The sequence below is a fragment of the Antechinus flavipes genome, chromosome 3 (assembly GCF_016432865.1).
Source record: "Antechinus flavipes isolate AdamAnt ecotype Samford, QLD, Australia chromosome 3, AdamAnt_v2, whole genome shotgun sequence".
NCBI lineage: Eukaryota > Metazoa > Chordata > Mammalia > Dasyuromorphia > Dasyuridae > Antechinus > Antechinus flavipes.
Window position 1 is genome coordinate 338,218,904 of NC_067400.1, and position 21,384 is coordinate 338,240,287.

The 21,384-nt window shown below is 34.3% G+C and overlaps 1 protein-coding gene across 1 annotated transcript; it reads left to right on the forward strand.

The window, feature by feature from the left end:
* Positions 1 to 14,277: 14,277 nt before the first annotated feature.
* On the forward strand, positions 14,278 to 20,965 carry HSD17B4 (hydroxysteroid 17-beta dehydrogenase 4). The gene is given in 5 exon segments (XM_051990623.1): positions 14,278 to 14,443; positions 20,094 to 20,362; positions 20,364 to 20,594; positions 20,596 to 20,855; positions 20,857 to 20,965. Coding segments are annotated over 5 exon segments (1,035 nt in total).
* Positions 20,966 to 21,384: the final 419 nt, after the last annotated feature.

Genomic DNA, 21,384 nt, shown 5'->3' on the forward strand with positions numbered 1-21,384 from the left:
CTTCCCTGATGCTAAGAACTTTTTCATTTTTGTCTTGTACCCCTAGCATCAAAAACAGTCACTGGTACCTAAAGATCCTTAATAATGCCTTATTGATTGGTGGGCTTTTTTTCATAGTCATTTTCTCTTCCTATACTGTTACATTAGCTTCTTGCAGGTATGGACAGTGTCTGACTCACTTTTGTTTTCCTTGTTGAATGATACACTTGGTAGGAACTCAGTAATTATTGAATGGATTAAATTTAAACTATTTTCTCTCTCATTTGGATAATGTAGCCAACCTCCCTGAGTACTGAGTTTTCTCACTATAAGATAAAGAGGTGTATCTTGATGTTCTGAACAGCTTCTAAGTTCCCTTTCTTTGTTCCAGCTATGATCCTGTCATTCCTTGGCCTTGGTCTTACAGGGACTGTGTTTCAGTCAATGAAGTATAGGCTAGGTATACATAACCTCAGCTTGCCTCTCCATACCAATGGGATGGTAAAACAGCCCCCTTTTCCCATGGTTTTTGTAGAAATGCTGGGAAGAGAGCCAAAGAAAGATGACTAGTGGGAATAGTTCATCACCACTTCAAAGGCTAAAGGGCCTCTTCCCAACTTAACCCTAAAGAAACCTTTGGTCTTTACCCATTGGAAGCCAAATAATCCCTTTCATGGGACCCCAGGGCAAGCAGGTCAAAGGCAGCCTTCTCTAAGCTCCTCGGAAGTTATAAATATTGAGAGGCAGATTTCCAATGGGAATAGCGAGACCATGATTCACGCTCAGGAGCTGCTCCCATTTTCAAACCTCTCATTTGGGTGAGTTATTACATATTGACATGAACTAGTGCCAGCCTAAGAGGATTACCAAGTGCAGCTCTAATAAGGCTTAATGACCATTTTTCATAAGTGATTCATTGGTGAAGGGGGGAGGGTTAATGCTGTTTTCCCAAAGCTTAGGGATAAAGGCAGTGAGAGAGATTTAAATCAGAGAGAATAGATTTGTGAATCTCAGCAAATAGCCAATAGTTACTATTCCCTGCGCTGCTTATGACCTAGGAATGAGTTTTATTTTTGTTGATGCCCATAAGGCAATCAAATACAGGGCCAAAGGTAGAGATGCTTAAAGAGTCTTTTTGAAATGCTTGCCTTTCGCAGTAGTCCCCAAATATACCAGCTTGGGAATAGCAGGCACTTCTGGGAACCAATCAACATTTAGTGAGAACCTGTTGTTCCTAAGGCTTAAGGCAGAATAAGCTTAAATTGTTCAAAGAGAGGCTTAAAATATTATTGGGAGGCAAGATATATAGTTTCAAAGATGATAAGATTTACACAATGTGGTCTAATAGAAAGAATGCTGTATTTGGTGTCAGAAGACCTGAATTCAAATCCTGCTTCTGCTTTTTCATTGCCTTTGTGATCTTGAGCAAACTGCTTAATCCCTCTGAGTTACAGTTTCCACATCTTTAAGATAAATGGGATGAATTAGATAATTTCTAACATCCATTATGGTACTAAATCTATGATCACATAAAATAATTAAAGCCTGTCTAGTTCAGCACATCTTTTTTTTATATATGAGGAAATTGAAGCTCAGTGAATTTGAACTGACCTGCTGCCCACTCCTTACTCCCAGTCACAGAGGAAGAAAATGACACAGCCAGAATTCTTGTCCACATCTTCAGAACCCAGAACTCTTGCCTCTTGTCACACTGACAGTTAATAGAGTAAAGCATATAATTAGTGATACTCAAATGATACCAATCATCAGTTTAAGATAAATTCAGAAAAAAAGAGAAGTCACTGAGGGCAGGAGCAGTTGGAAAAGATTTCATGAAGAAAGTGGGGTTTAGACTAAACTTTAAAGAACTGGAAGATTCAAAAGGACAGGAAAGAAAGAATGAAAACATTGAAAACATTCCAGACAAGAAGATAGACTGAAAGTGGAATTTAGAGAACAGTGTACTCACAGGCAGACTAGTGTGGAAAGTGATATAATATAAGAGAGTAGTGGAAGACAAGCTGGAAAAAATTATGTTTTGGGAGAATGTGAATGTGAAGCTATAGAATTTGGGCTTTATCCTATAGGCAAAAGAAAATAATTCATGGGAGATTTGGAAGTAATGGTTTAATAACCATAAAGCTGGCTCTATCTCCTGGATTACTTATCAAGAAGTCAATTCAACAAGCATTTATTAAGTACTTACTATATGCCAGACACCATGCTAAGTACAGGGAACATAAAGAAAGGCAAAAGAGGGTCCCTGCTCTCAAGATATTTACATTTTAACAAGAATGGACTGTATGTATCTGACTTTGGGTTGAGGGATACAAGAGGGGAAGGGAAAGGTCATGGAAGAAGGTTGCTGCCAACTACCCACTTTTGAACAACAAAAGCCTAATTCTAAAAGGAATACCAGTACTATGTGTACATTTATGACTTCATTAATAATCTCTCAATGAGGGAGAGTATATAGCAAAATTTTGGATTCAGGACAGTCAGTCCTTCCTGATTCCTAAATGTACTCTCTATCTAATCCTACTATAAGTCAATTTTACTGTTCCTCTCTTTCCCTCCCTCTCTCCTTCCCCCTTTCTCACTCTTGCTCTCGCTCTCACTTTCTCTCTCTCTCTCTCTCTCTCTCTCTCTCTCTCTCTCTCTCTCTCTCTCTCTCTCTCTGTGTCTGCTCTCTCTCTCCACCATCCCAAGTCTTTCCTGGAAGTAAAAGAGAGACAGACAGATAGACAGAGAGAGAGAGAGAGAGAGAGAGAGGAGAGAGAGAGAGAGAGAGAGAGAGAGAGAGAGAGAGAGAGAGAGAGAGAAAGAGAGAGACAGAGAAAGACAGAGAAACAGAGACAGAGAGAGACAGGGACAGAGACAGAGAGAGAAAGAAAGAGAAAGAGAGAGACAAAGAAAGAGAGAGGGGGAGAGGGAAAGAGAAAGGGAGACAGATGGAGGGAGCTGATAAATCCCTAATATTTTAAGAGTGAATGGACTCAACATATCACCATACCTAGAGTACTTGGATTCTTGCAATTTGGAAGAAAACTTGCCCAACATCACCTAGATAATGGCATAACCAGGAGTAGAAACCACATTCCCTGACAGTCAATCCAGAGTTCTTCTCACTAAACTCTGTGATGCTACTACAACTCAATTTTAAACCAGAAAAAAAGGGTCTCTAAAAAGAGATTTTCAAACACCATTGGTAGTGGATTATCAAGGTATTTAGGGACAGAAGGCTTCCTAAAGCCCCTTCACTACACACCATGTAGGTTGTTGTCATCTACTCATAAGGCTAGTCTTATTCATGAGAATGCCAAACCCAGAGGCCCCAGTGTCTGGATGGATGGAGTCAGATTCCTTGCTTTAAAACCCTATTCCCTCATTCTTATGTCTGCAGTAGTAGTCCTGAAACAAGCAAGCTTCATGAAAGAGATGCAGCTGCCAGTCTAACATAATTAACGATTCCTGATGGAAGATGAGAACTAAATAGGCACCAATGAAATGTTAAACTGCTCTTCTTGGAAGACAAGTTTAACACTGAAGAAGTGAATGAAATATACAGAGGACCAGGTACCCGAGTTACAACTAGGCATTTTTGCACCCAGGACAATCACTGACAATTGTTCACTGGACATTGGCCAAGTCATAGAGGATGTTTTTGAGCTTCATTTTCCTCATCTGTAAAGTGGAGATAATAATAGGACCTATCCTCTAGGGATGTTGGGAGGACTAAATGGGATAATAATCTTTAAAAACTTTGAAACTGTAATGATCTATTTATATGAATTGTTGCAATTATCATTATTGTTTCTAAACCAGGGGCTAATAATAAGTGCTGCAGGAGCATGACTAATTGATAGCCCTGAGGTTTGGGGAATAAGTTCTAAATTTCCTGAAATGGATTTGAAGCTTAGCATCACAGAAGCCCAGGGATGGAAGGGATCTCAGAACTTGTCTAGACCAACTTGGATCTGAGAAAACAATGCCTCTATAAGATCACTGACAAATAGATATCCAATTTCTGCTTGGAAACATCTAGCAAAGGAAAACTCATCACTGCCTGAGGAAACTTCATTTCACTTTTGGACAGTTCTAATTGGTAGGAAGTCTTTCCTTACCTTGAGCCAAAATCTGCCTCTCTATAAACTGCTTTTCCTAGTTCTATTCTCTGGGGCTAAGTAAAAAAAAAAAATTCTTAATCTTTCATTCAAATGACAGCCCTTCAAATACTTGAAGACAGCACTCATGTCTCTCCTAAATCTTTTCTTGCCTAGCATAGACATTCTTATTTGCCTTCATTCACTCCTCAGACTACAGAATCTCTAAACTTTTCCTCCTTCCATGCTAGCCATCTTCTTCTGGAAGTAGTTCAGCTTGTCAGTTAATTGTAGCACCTTTTCTGAGCATGGGCCAAATGATTGAACTTTATGAAAGATAACAAAGTAATCTCTTTTCATCTCTTTACTTATTTGCTATTTCTCTTCCCTTCTTTATCCTTTGCTCCTGACCTTCCCTATTGAAAAAATTATTCTCAGCTTAAGAGAAAACAGAACCATCATTAAGAATACAGTGGAGAGGAAGGGGAGGATTCTGGGAAGACAAAAAAATTGTACCTTAAGGTGAATATAGCTTGGTGAAAAATAAATAAGACTGGGAGCAGAACAGGGATCCTCGGGGTAAAAATTGAGAAGACTGGGGTGGAGGGGAAAGAATCCAGGACTATAGTTTAACCAATGTGGAATATAAATACTTCCAGTTTAGCTCCACAGAAACAACAGGCAGAGAACCTTAGGGACAGCTGGGTTTGAAGGTAACCACAGCAAGAGCCATAGAAACTTTTACCTCCCTGCAGGGTGGGACTCAGGGGCCTGAGTCATGGAAGGCTGAAGGAACCTCGGCTGATTAGTAATATCAGGCCCAGTTCTATGGCTGGGATGCAACCTTGTTTGAGATGGACCCAGCACACTTAGTAACTACAGAAGCAGTGAGGTAAAAAAAGATGCTAGCCATGGTCATTTGCAAGAGAATGGAGTTCTTGTTTTAGGGTTCCAGGTCAGAAGGGAGATCTGAAATGAAACCAAAGGCACAATCTCTCCTACCCTAGGATTAAAGGTGGTTGGTTACACTAATAAGTTCTCTTTTATGAGCAGGCAAGGAGAAAGAAGCCAACCATAGAAACTTACTATGGGAATAGAAAAGACAAGGCTTCATCTTCAGAGGAGGACACTGAAGTTAAAAAAAAAAAAAAAAAAAAAACACCTCTTCTAACCTAAAAAGTTAAATTACATGGCTACCTGTCCAGAAAGAATTCATAGAAGAATTCAAAAAAGACTTTAAAAGTCAAATGAGAGAGATTGAGAAAAAACTTAAAATAAAACTAAGAAAAATAAGATTGTAAAAAGAAAGTCCATCAATTAGAAAAAGAGATCCAGAATCTTAAAGAAGAAAATAATTCTTTGAAAATTAGAATTGGGCAAGAGAAAGCCAGTGAAGCTATAAAAGACCAAGAAATAACAAAACAAAATATAAAGAATGAAAAAAATAGAAGAGAATGTTTCACATTCTTATAAGAAAAACAACAGATCTGGAGAACAAGTCGAGGAAAAAAAAAACATAAGAATAATTAGACTACCTAAAAGCTATGACCCCCCCCCAAAAAAAACCTTTGATATAATAATACAAGAAATAATCAAACAAAAAAAAATTTTTGAAGTGATAGAATAAGAGAGGAAAGTAAAAATAGGAAAAATCCATCAATCACCACCTTAAAGAGATTATACAAAGAAAACACATAAGAACAGTGTCACTAAATTTCAAAAACTCCAGATTAAAGGGGAAATTAAACAAAAAAAAAAATCAATTACAACTACAACAACAAAAAATTCAAATATGCTGTAACTACAATTAGAATTGTACAGGATTTATCAGCAACTACAACACAATACCAAAAGTCCTGGAATATTTTATATCAACAATCAAAATAACTAGGCCTATGGATGAATATATTATATCCATCAAAATTAAGCATAATACTGTATCCCAAAAAAATGGACATTCAATGAATTCACAGATTTTTCAGGATTTTGTCTCAACCCAATTAGAATTAAATAGAAAATTTAACAATAAAAGCCAATATCAAAGATTATTTCAAGAAAATGAACCAGGACAAGCTGTATTTTTATATATTTATACATGGAAATGTAAACCATATGTCTAAGATTGACATCAGTAATTGGGTAGTCCAAAAAAAATGAAGATTTGGTCAGAGCTAAATATGATCTGACTAAAAAACAAAACTGCCTGAGAAACGGTAAAAATAATAATTATGCTATGCAAATAAGGTACAGAAGAACTGACACAGAGGCATTAGAAAGGGAAGGAGAGTTGGTAGTCCTGAAAACCTACTCTCATTGGAAATGGGTTAAATAGGGAATAATACATACATACATACATACATACATATATACATACATACATACATATGTGAATATACCATGTGTATGTATACCATGAAGTACCCTCCAAAATTTATAAAGAAATAAAGGGATAAGAAATAGGATAAGGTAAAGTATAGAAAGGTATGTAGAATACCTTAGGAATGAAATAAATTATGTAAGTTAATGGGAAAAAAAATTAAAGAGGGACAGAAAGGGTGAAGGGAGAAGATAAGGGAGAGATCCATCAGTGAGGAGGTTAAGTAATAGTAAGGCAAGTTAAGAAATAGAACTAAAATAGAAGAATTTGCAGGACTAGAAAATAAGAGATACACACAAACACCATAACAAGAATCAGGAGTAGAATTTATCAGAAAAAAAAAATAGGGATAGTAATCATTAATCTCAAAGTCAGAGCTAAAGATTCGATCAAGAGATGTCTACATTATATGTCAGCCATATTAATGTTTTAGATGCATATCTACATATATGTAAATGCAAATATATATATGAGTATGTATACACAGAGATATACATATGTGAACACATGCATTGTGTGCATGATGTGTGGATGTGAATGTATACATTTCATATATATGTATACTATATATATATATACATATATAAATATATCTGGGCTTAACTGTACCCTGCTGGAGAGAAGTATAGGGGATAAAAAGGAGGAAAAGAATAAAATTAAAACTACACAACAGAAAACAAAAGAATAACCTAGAAGGAAAGAAAGAAAAGATGTATAGTCATGAATATAATATCTTCCATTATTGTATATGCTTTCTTGAAATAGAAATTTATTGCTCCACATTTTGAATCCTCTCTGATGTTCTACTGGGCACATGACAATGTTTTGATTTGGGATTTTTTTTTCTGTCTTTCTTTTTTTTTATTTTTTTTATATTTTGTATTTAATTTTAAATAAATAAATATTTTTTTAAAAGTTGAGTACCAAAGAATTCTAGAACCTAAAGAAAATTTAGTCCACCCCATGTCCTGAATAGGATTATCTTCTATAATGCACAATTAATTACGCAGTCTTTGTTTGAAGACCTGCTACTGATGGAGAATCTTCCTTTGCCTATGTAGCTCATTCCACTTTGGGATAACTATGATAATTAGAGAATTGATCCTGATATCACATCTAAATTTTCATCTTTGTTTCTTCCACCCATGTTCTATCTATGTATTCCTATCTATCTTTTCTCAATAAGTATTACCTTCTCAGAGATAAACAAGCTTATTTTTATTGTTCTTTATGTGCCATGACAAGAAGACCCTTCAACTCCTTAGTTGCCTTCCTCTGAGTAATAATAATAATAATAACATAATATTTTAAGATTTATCTCATTATCCTCCCAACAACCCTGAGAATTAAGTTCTATTATTATCATCTCCATTTTGCATATAAAGAAATAGACACATAGATTAAGTGACTGCTTAGGGTCACACAGCTAGTAAGTATCTGAATCAAGATATGAACTCAGGTCTTCCTGACTCAAAGACCAGTATTCTATCCTCTCCATTATACTTCCACTCAGCTATATCAATGCCCAGTTTATCATTTTTCAGACTATCAATGGCCTTCCTAAAATATGACACCCATGTACAGATTTTTCTGATCATGCAGAATGCCAGAGAAAATCAAGGTTATAGTCCCATTAAATATGTTTTTATTAATATACATTTTATTAAGAGAATGTTAGCTTATTTTAGCTGCCATATCACACCACCTACATATATTTTTGGTTTATTAAAACCCCTAGGTAGTTGTTTTTTTCAAATGAATGGCTGTTGTACCACGCTTCCCTAATTTTATATTAATACATTTATTTTTTTGTACATAAGTGTAAAACTTTACATATATTCCTATTGAACTTCAACTCATTAAATTCAACGCAACAGTCTAGCCTGTCAAGATATTTTTGGATCCTGAATTTGCCATCTAATGTGTTAGTTCTTCCACCTGGCTTTGTGTCATGGAAGAATTTGATAATTGTGTCATTTAAGGCTTTAAGTCTTTGATGAAAATGCTTAACAGCATGTATCCCTAGGACTGTCTCCTAGAAATACCTCCTATCAAACTGACATAAAATTATAAATGTCTACTTTGGGGGCAGATCCAACAAATTCACTTAAATATCCTCTTTTTCAACCTACATCTCTTAATCTTGTCCACAAGAAAGGCAAAATTTTTAAAAATAGTTTGAAAAAATCTAGACAAATTCTATTTAAATTACTCTACCCAGTCTAATAATTCTATCAAAAACTAAATAAGGTTACTTTCATATGACCTATTCTTGATAAGTCCATCTTGACTCTCTTTAATTACTGCTTTCATTTCAAGATGTTAAATAGTCATTCCTTTAATAATACATTGAAGATTTTTTTTCCAGGAAATGAATGCAAATTCACTGTCCTATAGTTTGCAGACTCTACACACTACTCATTTTTGAAAATTCAAACATTACTTTTTCCAGTCCTCTGGTACTTCTCTCATTCTGTCTGATCTTTCCAAGATTAGTGACATTAGATAACAATCACATTTGACTGTATTTTTCAATATGCTGGATTGTCGTTCTAATTTGAGCTAGATGCTCTCCTACTTTATTAATCATATTTATTCACTTACTATTTTATTCTGCTCTTTATAAACTATCTCCTAAGAGAAAGAGGAGGAAAAAGAACAGGAGGAGGAAAAAGAGAACAAGAAAAAAAAAACGAAGAGGAGGAGAAAAAAGAGGATGTATTTTGAACGCTATACTTGTTACTGTTGATACAAAAATGAACAATTATATAACCCCTATTCCAAAGAAACTTACAATTAAACAAGCACAGTAAATAAAATACAAGATAGTGTGATTTGGCATAAGAGAAATAAAGTAAAATGCAATACAGAGTGCTAGGAAAATTTGAGGAGAGAGAGAAGAGTTTTATCTGGGGAAATTAAGGAAATTTTCATGAAGGATGTTTGATTTGCACTGAGTCTTGAAGGAAATTGAGGATATTTGCAGGAGGAAATGAGGGAGTGTTTTCAATCAAAGGAAATTGTGAGTGAATAAGGTATGCGATGACATGTTGAATTGATCAAATAACTAGTAATCCAAATTAGTAAATTTTATGTGTATATTACTCTCTCATTAATCTCTCTCTGTTTCTATGTATCTCTCTCAGTGTCCCTCCCTCCCTTCCTCCTTCTCTATCTCTGTCTCTCTGTCTGTCTCTTTCTCTATTTCTCTCTCTCTCTCTCTCTCTCTCTCTCTCTCTCTCTCTCTGTGTGTGTGTGTGTGTGTGTGTGTGTGTGTGTGTGTGTGTGTGTGTGTTATATCCCCCTCAGTCGAATACCAGTAGAATATGGCAGGGTCTAAAACCCAGCCAACATGATGTAGCATGCACATAATGGACACTTAATAAATTTTTGTGAAATGGATGGGATCCCACCTGATGATTCTATGGTTCAAAATTATTCTTCTTTGAAATATTCTTCCTCAAATGATCCAACTTCCTCCTTTACAAGAAGAGCTTCAAACTATTACTGAATTCCATATTATAAGTGATCCTCATTCTTTTCTTTCTCCCCTGTATCACAATCTTCCACCCTCTAACCTCCTTTTCAAAACCAAGTTAATATCCTTATGTTTTGTCATAGTACATAAGTTGCTCATTTATTTTTGTAAAGAAGGTATGAAACCCTTTTGTGATATTCATTTGACAAGGTTAACACTTTTATCAAGATTAATTACTTATTAACAAAATTAATAGTGAAAGAATCCTGAGACAATGGAGAGCTAGAACTGAGAAGCAGCAAGAGGCAGAGTCAGGATTTGAGGAGCAAACCTGGACCTTACCCATCATTACTACCAAAAGATACATGGCTTATGAGGGTCCCAGGTTCAAAGAGCCCTACTCTCTAAAGATATCAAGTGCTTCTCTTTTCCAGGGAACCTTAAGGTACTAGATAAGTAAAGATAACAAGTTCCTAGTATTGATATTGTTAGTAATTCAAAATGTTTTCTCCTTATTAAGGAGCAATGTTTTTAATTTGTGGAATAAAATAAGCATTTCCATAACATGGTACAGTAAAAATTTGATGGCACATGAAAGGAGTATTTCTTAATGCATTGTGGTATATTGGAAAGAGCCCTAGTTTTGAAGACAAATGATCTATATTCAAATCCTGACTTCTATTTACTACCAATGGGATATTGAATGTCACTTGACCTTCCTCATCCTCAGTTTCATCAACTATAAAAAGGAAGAGAGGTATTGAATTAAATGATTTCTGAAGTCCTTCCTTACTCAAAAAAAAATGGGGTCTGCTAAAGCATCATAAATTTCCCTGCTGTCCACATACTGACTAAAAAATTACAAATTAATGTTGTCATATTCTATGATATTGACCTGCAGCTTGGGACCCCACAATCTGCAGCTTCAGACCCAGTTACATGACACTAAACAAGTCAGTTAACCTCTATTTGTCTGAATTTTTTCATCTATAAAATGGGAACAATGAAAGCACCTACCTCCCAGGGTTGTTATGAGGATCAAATGAGATAATCAAAGCTCTTAGCACAGTAGCTGGAATATAATGTTATATAAGTGTTAGTTATTATGTATTTTGTTTAACATTTCCCAATTACATTTCAAAACAATTCAGCCACACTCAAGAATGGGAGAGTTGTGTTTGATATATCTGCTCTAGTATAATATTAAAAACCTATAGGAATGAGGATGCTGGAGGCCCCCTTGAAAGAAGAATTCTTCTAACTCTTTATGAATTCAAGTACAAGTTTGTACCTTGTACCTTGTACAAGTTCTGTCAGCTGAAATAATTTTTTTCCCCTGAATTCAATGCATTGTTAACCTGACTGCGGACATGGATACTAAGAGAATGGGGGGAAATTATTTTTTATGACCTAATAATGAACCAAATTCTAATTTCTCCAATGGAAACCATGATTACAAGCCAAATTCTGATGTTCTCAGGGGAAATCCTGGGTGGAGATAGAAGACAACATAAGCAATTTTTGAAGGATAACCTTGAGATGATTCTAGTTCACATAAACCCAGAACTTCACTCTGTTTAATAGGTTACATGAATTGAATTTGACCTAACTAATAATGTTATTGTGAGATTCAGATGAAACCAGAGAAAAATCATTTTAAAGATGTATATAGCAATCTTAAACTACAGAGAGTGATAGCAGTGATGTTGATTATCACTCTTTCTTTTCATTTAATCAATCAAATATTATTTATCACTTGTTTCTGCAGACCTGGGCTTTTAGACCTCACATGGTTTCTAAGAGAATGAGAAAATGATATTTCTGCTTTCCAAGAGCTCCCAGTCTACTTAAGGAGACCAGATATTAAAGAGAATACCTCTGTTGCTGTAAGGAAGATAAGACAAGCACCCCAAAAGTTGACACCTTTCTATTTATTTGTTAGAATAAATGAAGGCAATGGTACCTTATAAAAGATAAAGACATGTCTAGATCCTAGAAAAGAACTTTGGGAGGAGCCATTGGACCAGTGGACATTTTTATTGAACTCATTCATCAATCCCAATTATAAATCTTTGTTCAAATCACTGCAGGAAAAGACTATTGATTAGAACTCCCAGGAACATTTCCATTAGACACTCCAAGGCGTGGCTATATCTACACGGGACAAGCTGTCACTATACACCCAAGGAGTCTTCTTCCCAAAAAGATGTTGGAAGTTCACTATACTCCAAAGATCCCCAAGTGTTTCTTTTTCCCCAGTAGGAGATAGTACCATTTGCCCTTAGGCTTAGCCAGCAGTTCCGAGAAATTTCATCTTCTGGGAAGGAAGAAGAGAAGGGTGAGCAGCTGGGGACAGGAAAGGTTAGATTAGGAGAGTTTAAAATGCCAGGAAGAGCTTATTGATTTTATTCTTTTTTTAAATGGACTAAAGTAAAATCATTCATAATGTACTCTCCCCAACCACTGACAATACTTATTCTAATCACTGTCTAAGGAAAATGGATTTGCAACATTATCTGAAAGGGAAAAAAAAAAAAGAAAAAGAAAAAAAAAACACTGGCTGTGATGTGAAAAGTGGAACTTTATATATATATCCCAAAGCAAGTTTCCTCCAAGACTCCACCTATGGTATTTCTACAGATAATCTTTCACAATACATAACTTTTGGGTGATATTTGAGAAACCATATTTAAAGTATTACTAATATACTAAACACCATTCTTTCTTAAAGGGGCACAAGAAGCAGCCCCATTAAGTAATAGTAATTGATTCACATGATTATGTTTTTTTAAACAACTCCATTTTCAGAAGTTATGCTCAAGAAAGATGTGCTTATCTTAATAATACTTTGTGATAGTTTGTTTAAAAAAAAGAGAAAGAAAAAAAAGATTTCCTTTGAGTTTATAAGTGATCCATTTGTCCCTTTCTCCATTGAAGCTTCTTGTTATTCCTTCTTTTATTTCTCCCAAAAATTTCTGCCATACAGACTCTGAAAATTTCACAAATCCATTGAAAAGAATCAAATTCTTCCCCAATAGCATTAATACAAACACCTATTCTACTCCTATTCTACTCCCCTAGATAATAAAGAACAACTTCTGTAAAAGTAAAGGTTTTTCTACTTAATCACTAATATATGAGTGGGATTAGTCCCATTCTTGGCTTTATTCCAACATCACAAAATTATTTTCAAAGACTAATGGTAAGATTCCAAACCCTCCATTTCCTCATAGTCAAGGTTTTGAGATTCAAAACCCTTTGCTTTATTTTAGTAGCTTTTTTCTGAAGCACACTCTCACCTCTTCCCTTTTGGAGAATTCCCAACCTCCTCTTTATTTCTTGTGTCAATGATAGCAACACTTCCTGAGTTGAGTCAGTCTGATAGAAATCTCAGGCTCTCTTTTGAATCACTACATGCTTGAAGTTTCTTTACACTAGAGCCTAGTTGTACTTAGTCATAGGAGGAGAGCTATTTACCGACAGTTCAGATTCAATTATTGGTCTTCTAGCCCCTCCCCTGGAGCCCCACAATGATAAACTCTTTCTGCACTGGAGTCAGCTTGTAGCTCCAGATAAGTGAGAGAATATACTTCCTTAAGCTAAACACAAGTTAAAGAAATCCTGAGGAGTTTAAACTTTTAAACTTCCTTTGCTTAGATTAAACTGATGTAGCCCAATATGGCAATATAGCCATTAATCAAATGCAATGTAATCCTTTAGGCAACTGCCATAAGAATTCCTAAATTCACACAGAGAACAAAAAGAAACTATTGAGTCAGGGGGAGTTCTAGCCCCTGACTGATCTTATGATATCAGAAAAGGCAGTGAATCAACAAACATTTATTAAACATCTTCTCTGTACTACTGTCTCTGCTAGGTCCAAGAGATTTAAGAAAAAAATAAAAGAATTCCCAGTCTCAAGGAGCTTACATCCTAATGGAAGAGAGGGAAGGAAGTACTCAATAAACCCCTGCCATGTACCAGACCCTGTGCTAAATATTTTATAAATATTTTCACAGGTAAAGTCAAGACAGCTGAGAGCAGGCAACATTTTGTTGAGCTCTACTAATATATTCTAACCAAAATAACCTCAATATAATATCACATCAAATTCTGGGCATGAAACCTAATTAAAATCATAATGAGCTATTTTTCTAGCTCAAGAAAGCTTAAGAAGACAAAAAGAAAGGTTTTCAGATATTGGGTGGAGAACTGGCCAGAGGTACTATGTAATCCCTGTGCTATTACTGAGAACAGGAAAAGTGCTGTTTAGCAGTTCACTATCCAGCCACTATCCAGTAATAAGAATGAGAGAGGAGCAGGCTCCATCACAAGGGAGCATGGATTCTTCCGAGAGAAGAACCAGAGAACAGAACAGGAGGGCAGTAACCAGATATCTCTCCAGATCATGCTATGTTGAAAGCACTGAAAATTTACAAGCCTCCATGAGCTGTGAAAAGAACAAACAGAGAACAGCAGATGAGACATTCCCCCTCACCTACAGAAGTGAGTATTATTTAATCTTAACATTAAGTCGGAATTTTACAAGTGAACTGAAAAATCAAATAAACAAAAAACAAAAAAGAACTTGACAATAAAAGCCTCCAATGGTGATAGAGAAATTCAAAATACAAACTCAGAAGATGGCAATGACTTGAAAACATCTACAAGCAAAGTCTCAAATAAAAACATATATCTGAAACAAACCCAATAACTATTTCTGAGAGAATTGAAGAGGCTTTTAAAAGAAGCAAAATACAATTTTAAAAATAAAACAAAAGCAATAAATGAAAAAAAAAACTAGAAAAAGATATGTCATGCAAGAAATTATTTTTAAAAAGAATTAAAAGTTTTATAAAACATATGTGAAAAATACTGAAGAAAAATAGCATATTAAAAATCAGAATTGGCCAAATAGAAAAAGAAATACAAAGTCACACTTAAGAAAATCATTCTTATAAAAACAAATTAAGACAACTCTGAGGTTCCACTACATACCTCTCAGATTGGCTAAGATGACAGGAAAAAATATTGCTAAATGTTAATGGGGATGTGGGAAAATTGGGACACTAATACATTGTTGGAGTTGTTAACTGATCCAACGATTCTGGAGAGCAATATGGAATTATGCCCAAAGGGCTACCAAACTGTGCATTTTGATCCAGCAGTGTTTCTACTGGGCTTATATCCCAAAGAAATCATAAGAAAGGGAAAAGTACCCACATGTGCAAAAATATTTGTAGCAAGGCTTGATAGTAGCCTTTGGAAATGACATTGAAAATTGAATGGATGCTCATCAGTTGGAGAATGGCTGAATAATTTATGGTATATGAAAGTTATGGAATGTTATAGAATATGAAATATTATTGTACTATAAGAAACTATCAGCAAGATGATTTCAGAGAGGTCTGGGGAGATGAACTGATGCTAAGTGAAGTGAGTAGAACCAAGAGAACACTACACACAGCAACAATCAGATTATATAATAATCAATTCTGATGCGCGTGGCTCTTTTCAACAGAGAGGTGATTCAGGCCACTTCCAATGGTCTTGTGATAGAGTGAGCCATCTGTACTTACAGAGAAATCTGTGGGAACTGAGGTGGATCACAACATAGTGTTTCCACTTTGTTATTGTTGTTGTTTAATTGCATCTTGTTTTCTTTCTTTTTTTTTTTGATCTGATTTTTCTTGTGCAAGACGATAATTGTGCAAATATGTATAGAAGAATTGTACATGTTTTATACATATTGGATTGCATTCTGTCTTAGAGAGAAGGTGAAGGAAGGGAGAAAAAAATTTTGAACATAAGGTTTTGTAAGGATTAATGATAAAAAACTATCTATGCATATGTTTTGAAAATAAAAAGTTTTAAATTTATAAAAAAAGAAACTCTCAAAATTAGAATTTGACAAGTGCAATTTTTCCATGAGATTTTAAGAAACATAAATGAAAAATGGAAGAAAATATGAAATATTTCATCAGAAAAAAAAATATGACTGAACCAGAAAAGATTGAAAAGAAAAACTTTAAAAATTATTTTTTATAATTGCCTAAAATCCAAGACTTTTAAAAAAGAAGCTAGATATCATATTTCAAGAAATTATAAAAACATTGCACCAAATATCTTTAAAACCAGAGACACTAGAAAAACTCATCAGTTACTTCCTAAAAGAAATCTCAAACTGAAATCTCCTAATAATATTATGACAAAAAACAAGAGGTCCCAGATTTTGGAGAAAAATTGCAAACAATTGTAAAGAAAGAAATTATGTTTTTATGGAGCCACAGTCAGGGTCACATAAGATCCAGCAGTTACATTATAAAGGAATAGAAAGATAGCAATATGATCTTCTGGGAAGCAAAGGGTCTAAGTTACAACCAAGAATTACCTAACCAGAAAAACTGAATGTAATTCTAAAGGAAAAATGAACTTTTAAGAATTCCCGATGAAAAAGAACAGAGCTGACTAAAACAATGACTTTCAAACACATAAATATATTAAAAAGTATAGCAGGTCTTTCAAAAACATTAAAAAGGTAAACATGAGTGATCAATCATAAGAAATTAAAGTTAAACTGTTTATATTCCTTAATGGGAAGATGATTCATGTAACTTCTAAGAACTTTATCAACATTAAGGCAATTAGAAGGGGTCTACTTAGAAAGAATATGGGTGTGGTCTATTATATTGGAATGATCTCAAAAGAAGAATAGAAGAGTAAGAAAGAGGTATGAACTGGAAGAAGGAGAAAAAAAAGAGAAATAATGAGCAAAGGAAAAATTTATAAAATGGAGTGAGGATATGGGAAAGCAAACATTGAACCTCATTCTTATTTCAACTGGTTCAAGGAAGAAAGATTGTGTGTGTGTGTGTGTGTGTGTGTGTGTGTGTGTGTGCGCGTGCACGCATATACATGTACACAGAGTTGCGTACAGAAATTCATCTTACCCGATTGAGAAGTAGAAGGGGAAGAGAATAAAAGAGTGGGACGGATAAGAAGGCAAGCAGATTAAGGGAAAGAGAAACAAGACAAGACTTCAGTTTTTGAAAGTAGGAAAAGAACCAAATTTATTTATATTTTTCACATCTACACAAATTTATCTGTGACAAAACTTGTGCAGAGAAGTCCAATTCAAAATGAAACATTTGCTTTGTAGGAAAACTAATTGTAGTTGATGGCATTTCCAAAGGCAGATCAATTATTATCACTGATACGTTCTATTTATTGCACTATCGGTTATACCTATATGTGCCTTAGCCAAGAATATATTTGCCTACATCTGTTCTGGCTGCTTAGTTTTCTTTGATTATTAAATGTGATAGTCTCTAGGTAAAATTAAGCTACTTTTTTTAATCTTTGTCTCTAAAATTGTTGCATTCTAGTTTCTCTCCTTTAATCTCACCCACAGTTAAGAAACCACTTGTGAAGTTATGCAAAACACTTCCATAAAAGTCAAGTTGTAAAAAAAAAAAAAGTAGATCTCCCACCCTAATAAAAATAAAAACCCTCAAGAAAAATTAAAGTTAAAAAGATAGAAAGAAAGAGAGAATACATCAGTCTGAATTCAGTACAATCATTTCCTTCTCTGGGTATGGATAGGATTTTTCATCCTAAATCCTTCAGAGTAGTTGTAGATGATTGTACTACTGAGAATAGCAAAGTCATTCACAGCTGGTCATCCTGGAACATTGCTATTTCTTTGTATACAGTACATTTCACTTTGAGTTCATGAAGAACTTTTCAGAGTTTTTTTTTTCCTCCTGAGAGCACACTGTTCATCATATCCCATAGAACAATAATATTCCATAATAAGCACACACCACAGTTTACTGGCCCATCCCAATTGATAGGCATCCCTTCGGTTTCCATTTTTTTTTTTTTTGCCCTAAGAAGAGAGCTGCTGTGAATATTTTTGTGCATCATTTTCCTTTTTTTTTAAACAAAATAAACTTTTGAGGAGATGACAGGATAAAAATGAGAATGATAAATAGAAGAACATAGAATGGAGAGAAATGAACAGTTTACAACCATAACTATGAATGTGAATGAGATGAATTCACTCATAAAATGGAGGCAAATAACAGAATGGATTAGAAATGTGAATTCAGCAGTATGTTAAAAGTACATTACAAGCAGTATGTACAAGAGATATATTTGAAAGAAAACAAAATAAAACAAAAAAAGACAAATAGAGTTAAAATAAGGAACTGGAACATAATCTATTATACTTTAAGCTAAAATTTAAAAAGGCAATGATATCAGACAAAGCAAATATAGACATAATTAGTAGATATCAGCTAAATTACATCTTGCAAATAGGCACTATGGATAATAAAATATCAATATGGCACATACATGCCATATATAGCAACAAAAATCTTAAAATAAAAATTAAATGAGTTACAGGAGGGTCTAGACAAAAATATACAAATGGAGGACCTCAATTTACCCATCTAAAACTTACAAGAATCTAATCATAAAACAAGAAAGAAATTAAGATGAATGGAACTTTAAAAAAGTTAGATTTAATAGACCTCTGAAGAATAATGAATGAGAATAGAAAGGAGTCATTTCAACTCTCTATACCTCAGTAGCTTTGTCTCTAAAAAATGAGAGGATTAATTATACAGCCAAATGCTTAGTCCTTCCTAATTTTAGGTCTATAAAAATATAATTGTATGGCATTGGTTATAGCGGAGGAAAGAGTGTGAGTAGCTCCATGTAATGAACCTGTATTTTCTAATTTAAGAGCCATTAAGTGACATTAAGTGACTCCTCTATACACACATAGCTTGTAAATAACTGAGGCAGGATTTGAATCCAGGTATTGATTCTAAGTACAACTTTCTATCCACTAAGCATCTGCCATCCAATTGGAAAGTCAAATGATACATGGAGAGTCAAAACCACCATGCAGCAATTGAAGGCTCTGTCAACATTTGGTACCATGAAGGACAATGGAACTCATCTATGGCTACTTTTTCTATTCATAATTATTTTTTGAAACCAAGGTCATATGTTATTGACATATTGGTTTGGGACATTAGAACCTAGTTTTCCTGCTTCCTAATGCAAAAAGTGTTATTGTTATCTTTGGGAAATTTTATATTTTATTATTTTAAAAATTCAAATGGGAGATACATGAAATGCTTAAGTCTTTTTCTTCTGTTTTACTAGTCATTAAAAAAATGAGTTTCCTTATGTTTCTGATCATTTTATGAGCTCTCAAGTAACACTGCTATCAATCCAACTCCTTGGAAATTCTAAAACTTGAAGCTAAATTACCATCACCATTAGCTCCCAACTCTACCATCATAAAGTTCTTCTCTTTCAGAGTTTCTCTGGGAAGACAAAAGAAGCAACCAAGTATTTTTCCTTGCCTATCTAGGAAACTGATAATAGTAGAGCACTGGGCATTCCTCAGCCCTTCTCTAGGGAATAAAAATAAAAGAAAAGAAATAAATCATACTATCTCTTCCATAAACCTTGCTGGCCCTCAGCTATCTCCCTTCTCAGAATTCAATGGTACTGAGAGACTATATCAAACAGTTAAACACATATATTTATTTGAATTTTCTCCACACCCATCCTTACTCTAATCTCTTATTGTGGCATAGAGGTGACCCTGGATTCTTTCAGATTATCCTAGAGGATCAGAAAATTTGGCAGATACTACCAAATTAGAAAGGCTTTAAATAAAGATGCTAACAGATAATATTTACACAAGGATTTTAAAATTGCCAAACACTTTCCTCATTTTTTAACAGGACCTGTAATTTCATAGTTTTAGACAATTTCCAGTGAAAAAACTCCCTGTGCTAATGCAGAGCCATAATTGCTCTGCAATTGCTAATCTTAGATTGAGTCTGGGCTCAATAAGTATAAATGCATTCTGTTTTATATCTGCTTGAGCCTATGAAACTATTCATGATAAATAAACAGTGAACCTTTGGAATCTATGATAAATGTTTATCATATAATTTCTTTATGCCACAAACTCAATCTCTATTATATTAATTTTATGATATATTTTACAATTGTGCTCTCCCAAATCTCTTGCTCTCCTGAATCTATTTCTACATATTTCAAGTGCTTATTTTTACTACTACAGTTACATCCTTGATTAGTAACTTACTTTGCTTTTACTCTTAAGTTGATTCCCATAGTGAGAAAGAGTGCATATTCTTTAATAAGTTCTCTGTCTTAATGGTTGGTTCTGGAGGACTTGGTGGAAAGAAGACATCAAATAAAGCCAAGGTAATTGTGCCACCATCAAAGAGACTCCCTGATACTGTACTTACAGAAACAATATCACTCAATCAGGTTATCTTATATCAGCTCATTGGAGACTGGAATTCTTTACACAGTGATCCTAGCTTTGCCATTCTTGGAGGTGTTGACAAACTTTTATTATACAGCCTTTTTTTTTTCATTTAGCTTTTCAGCTAGGCATGTTTTACAGAAGTTTGGAAATAATTATATGTCTAGATTCAAAGCAATTAAAGCCTGTTTTGCAAAACCAGTAAATCCAAGACAAATTCTATTAACTGAAACATGCAAAGAAGGAAGCAGAATTCACTTTCTGATGAAGATCCAAAAAACTAAAGACATTGTCTTTTCAAATGCACACGTGAATCTTTTATCAACATCTGATGAACTATCAGCTAAAAGTATCTTCTAAGGATAAAAGGCTTCAGAGAACCCTTGTTTTTGAGGAAATAGATCATTGCACCAAAGATTTTGGAAAAGAACTGGTAAAGAAAGTAAATGATGTATTTGAATGGAATATCCCTAAACATGGACAAACTGCAGCACAATGGACTATTGACATAAAAAATGACTTTGAAGAATTGTACCAAAGCCCTGCAAGATGTTATGCTGATACAGTTTTCACTCTTTCACATGAAGACTTCATGGATTGTTTTGGGCAAATTTAATCCCCCAAAAGGCAAACTTCAGATCAAAGGCAACATCATACTGAAACAGAAGCTAGAGATGATTTATAAAGACTATGCCAGTGTTTGAAGGTCTATCAGTTTTCAGGGTTGAGGAGAAGAACTGAGATTTCTTTCCAACAAAGCTTTTATGATTATGGCAGAAGTCTTCAAAACTAAATTGGTGGGAAAACATTCATAACATACACTATTTTACTTCTTTTAATTTTCCACTAATTTATCATTTATTATCCATTTCTAACAACTCCAATGATTTGAAGGTGTATTGAAAAAAAATTTATAATGTTAATTTTTCACCACAAAAAAGTCTCTCTCTGTCTTAAAATAATGCTTATATTGAAAGAAAAGTTAAATCATTAAAAACCTTTTTGCAAGAAAAAAAGAAAGAAAAAGAAAAGAAAGTTTCCTGAAATCACTGAGAGATTAAGACACTTAGTAAAATAATATAGTCAATACATGTCAGAGGCTAGCAAAGAACTTTGCGTGGAC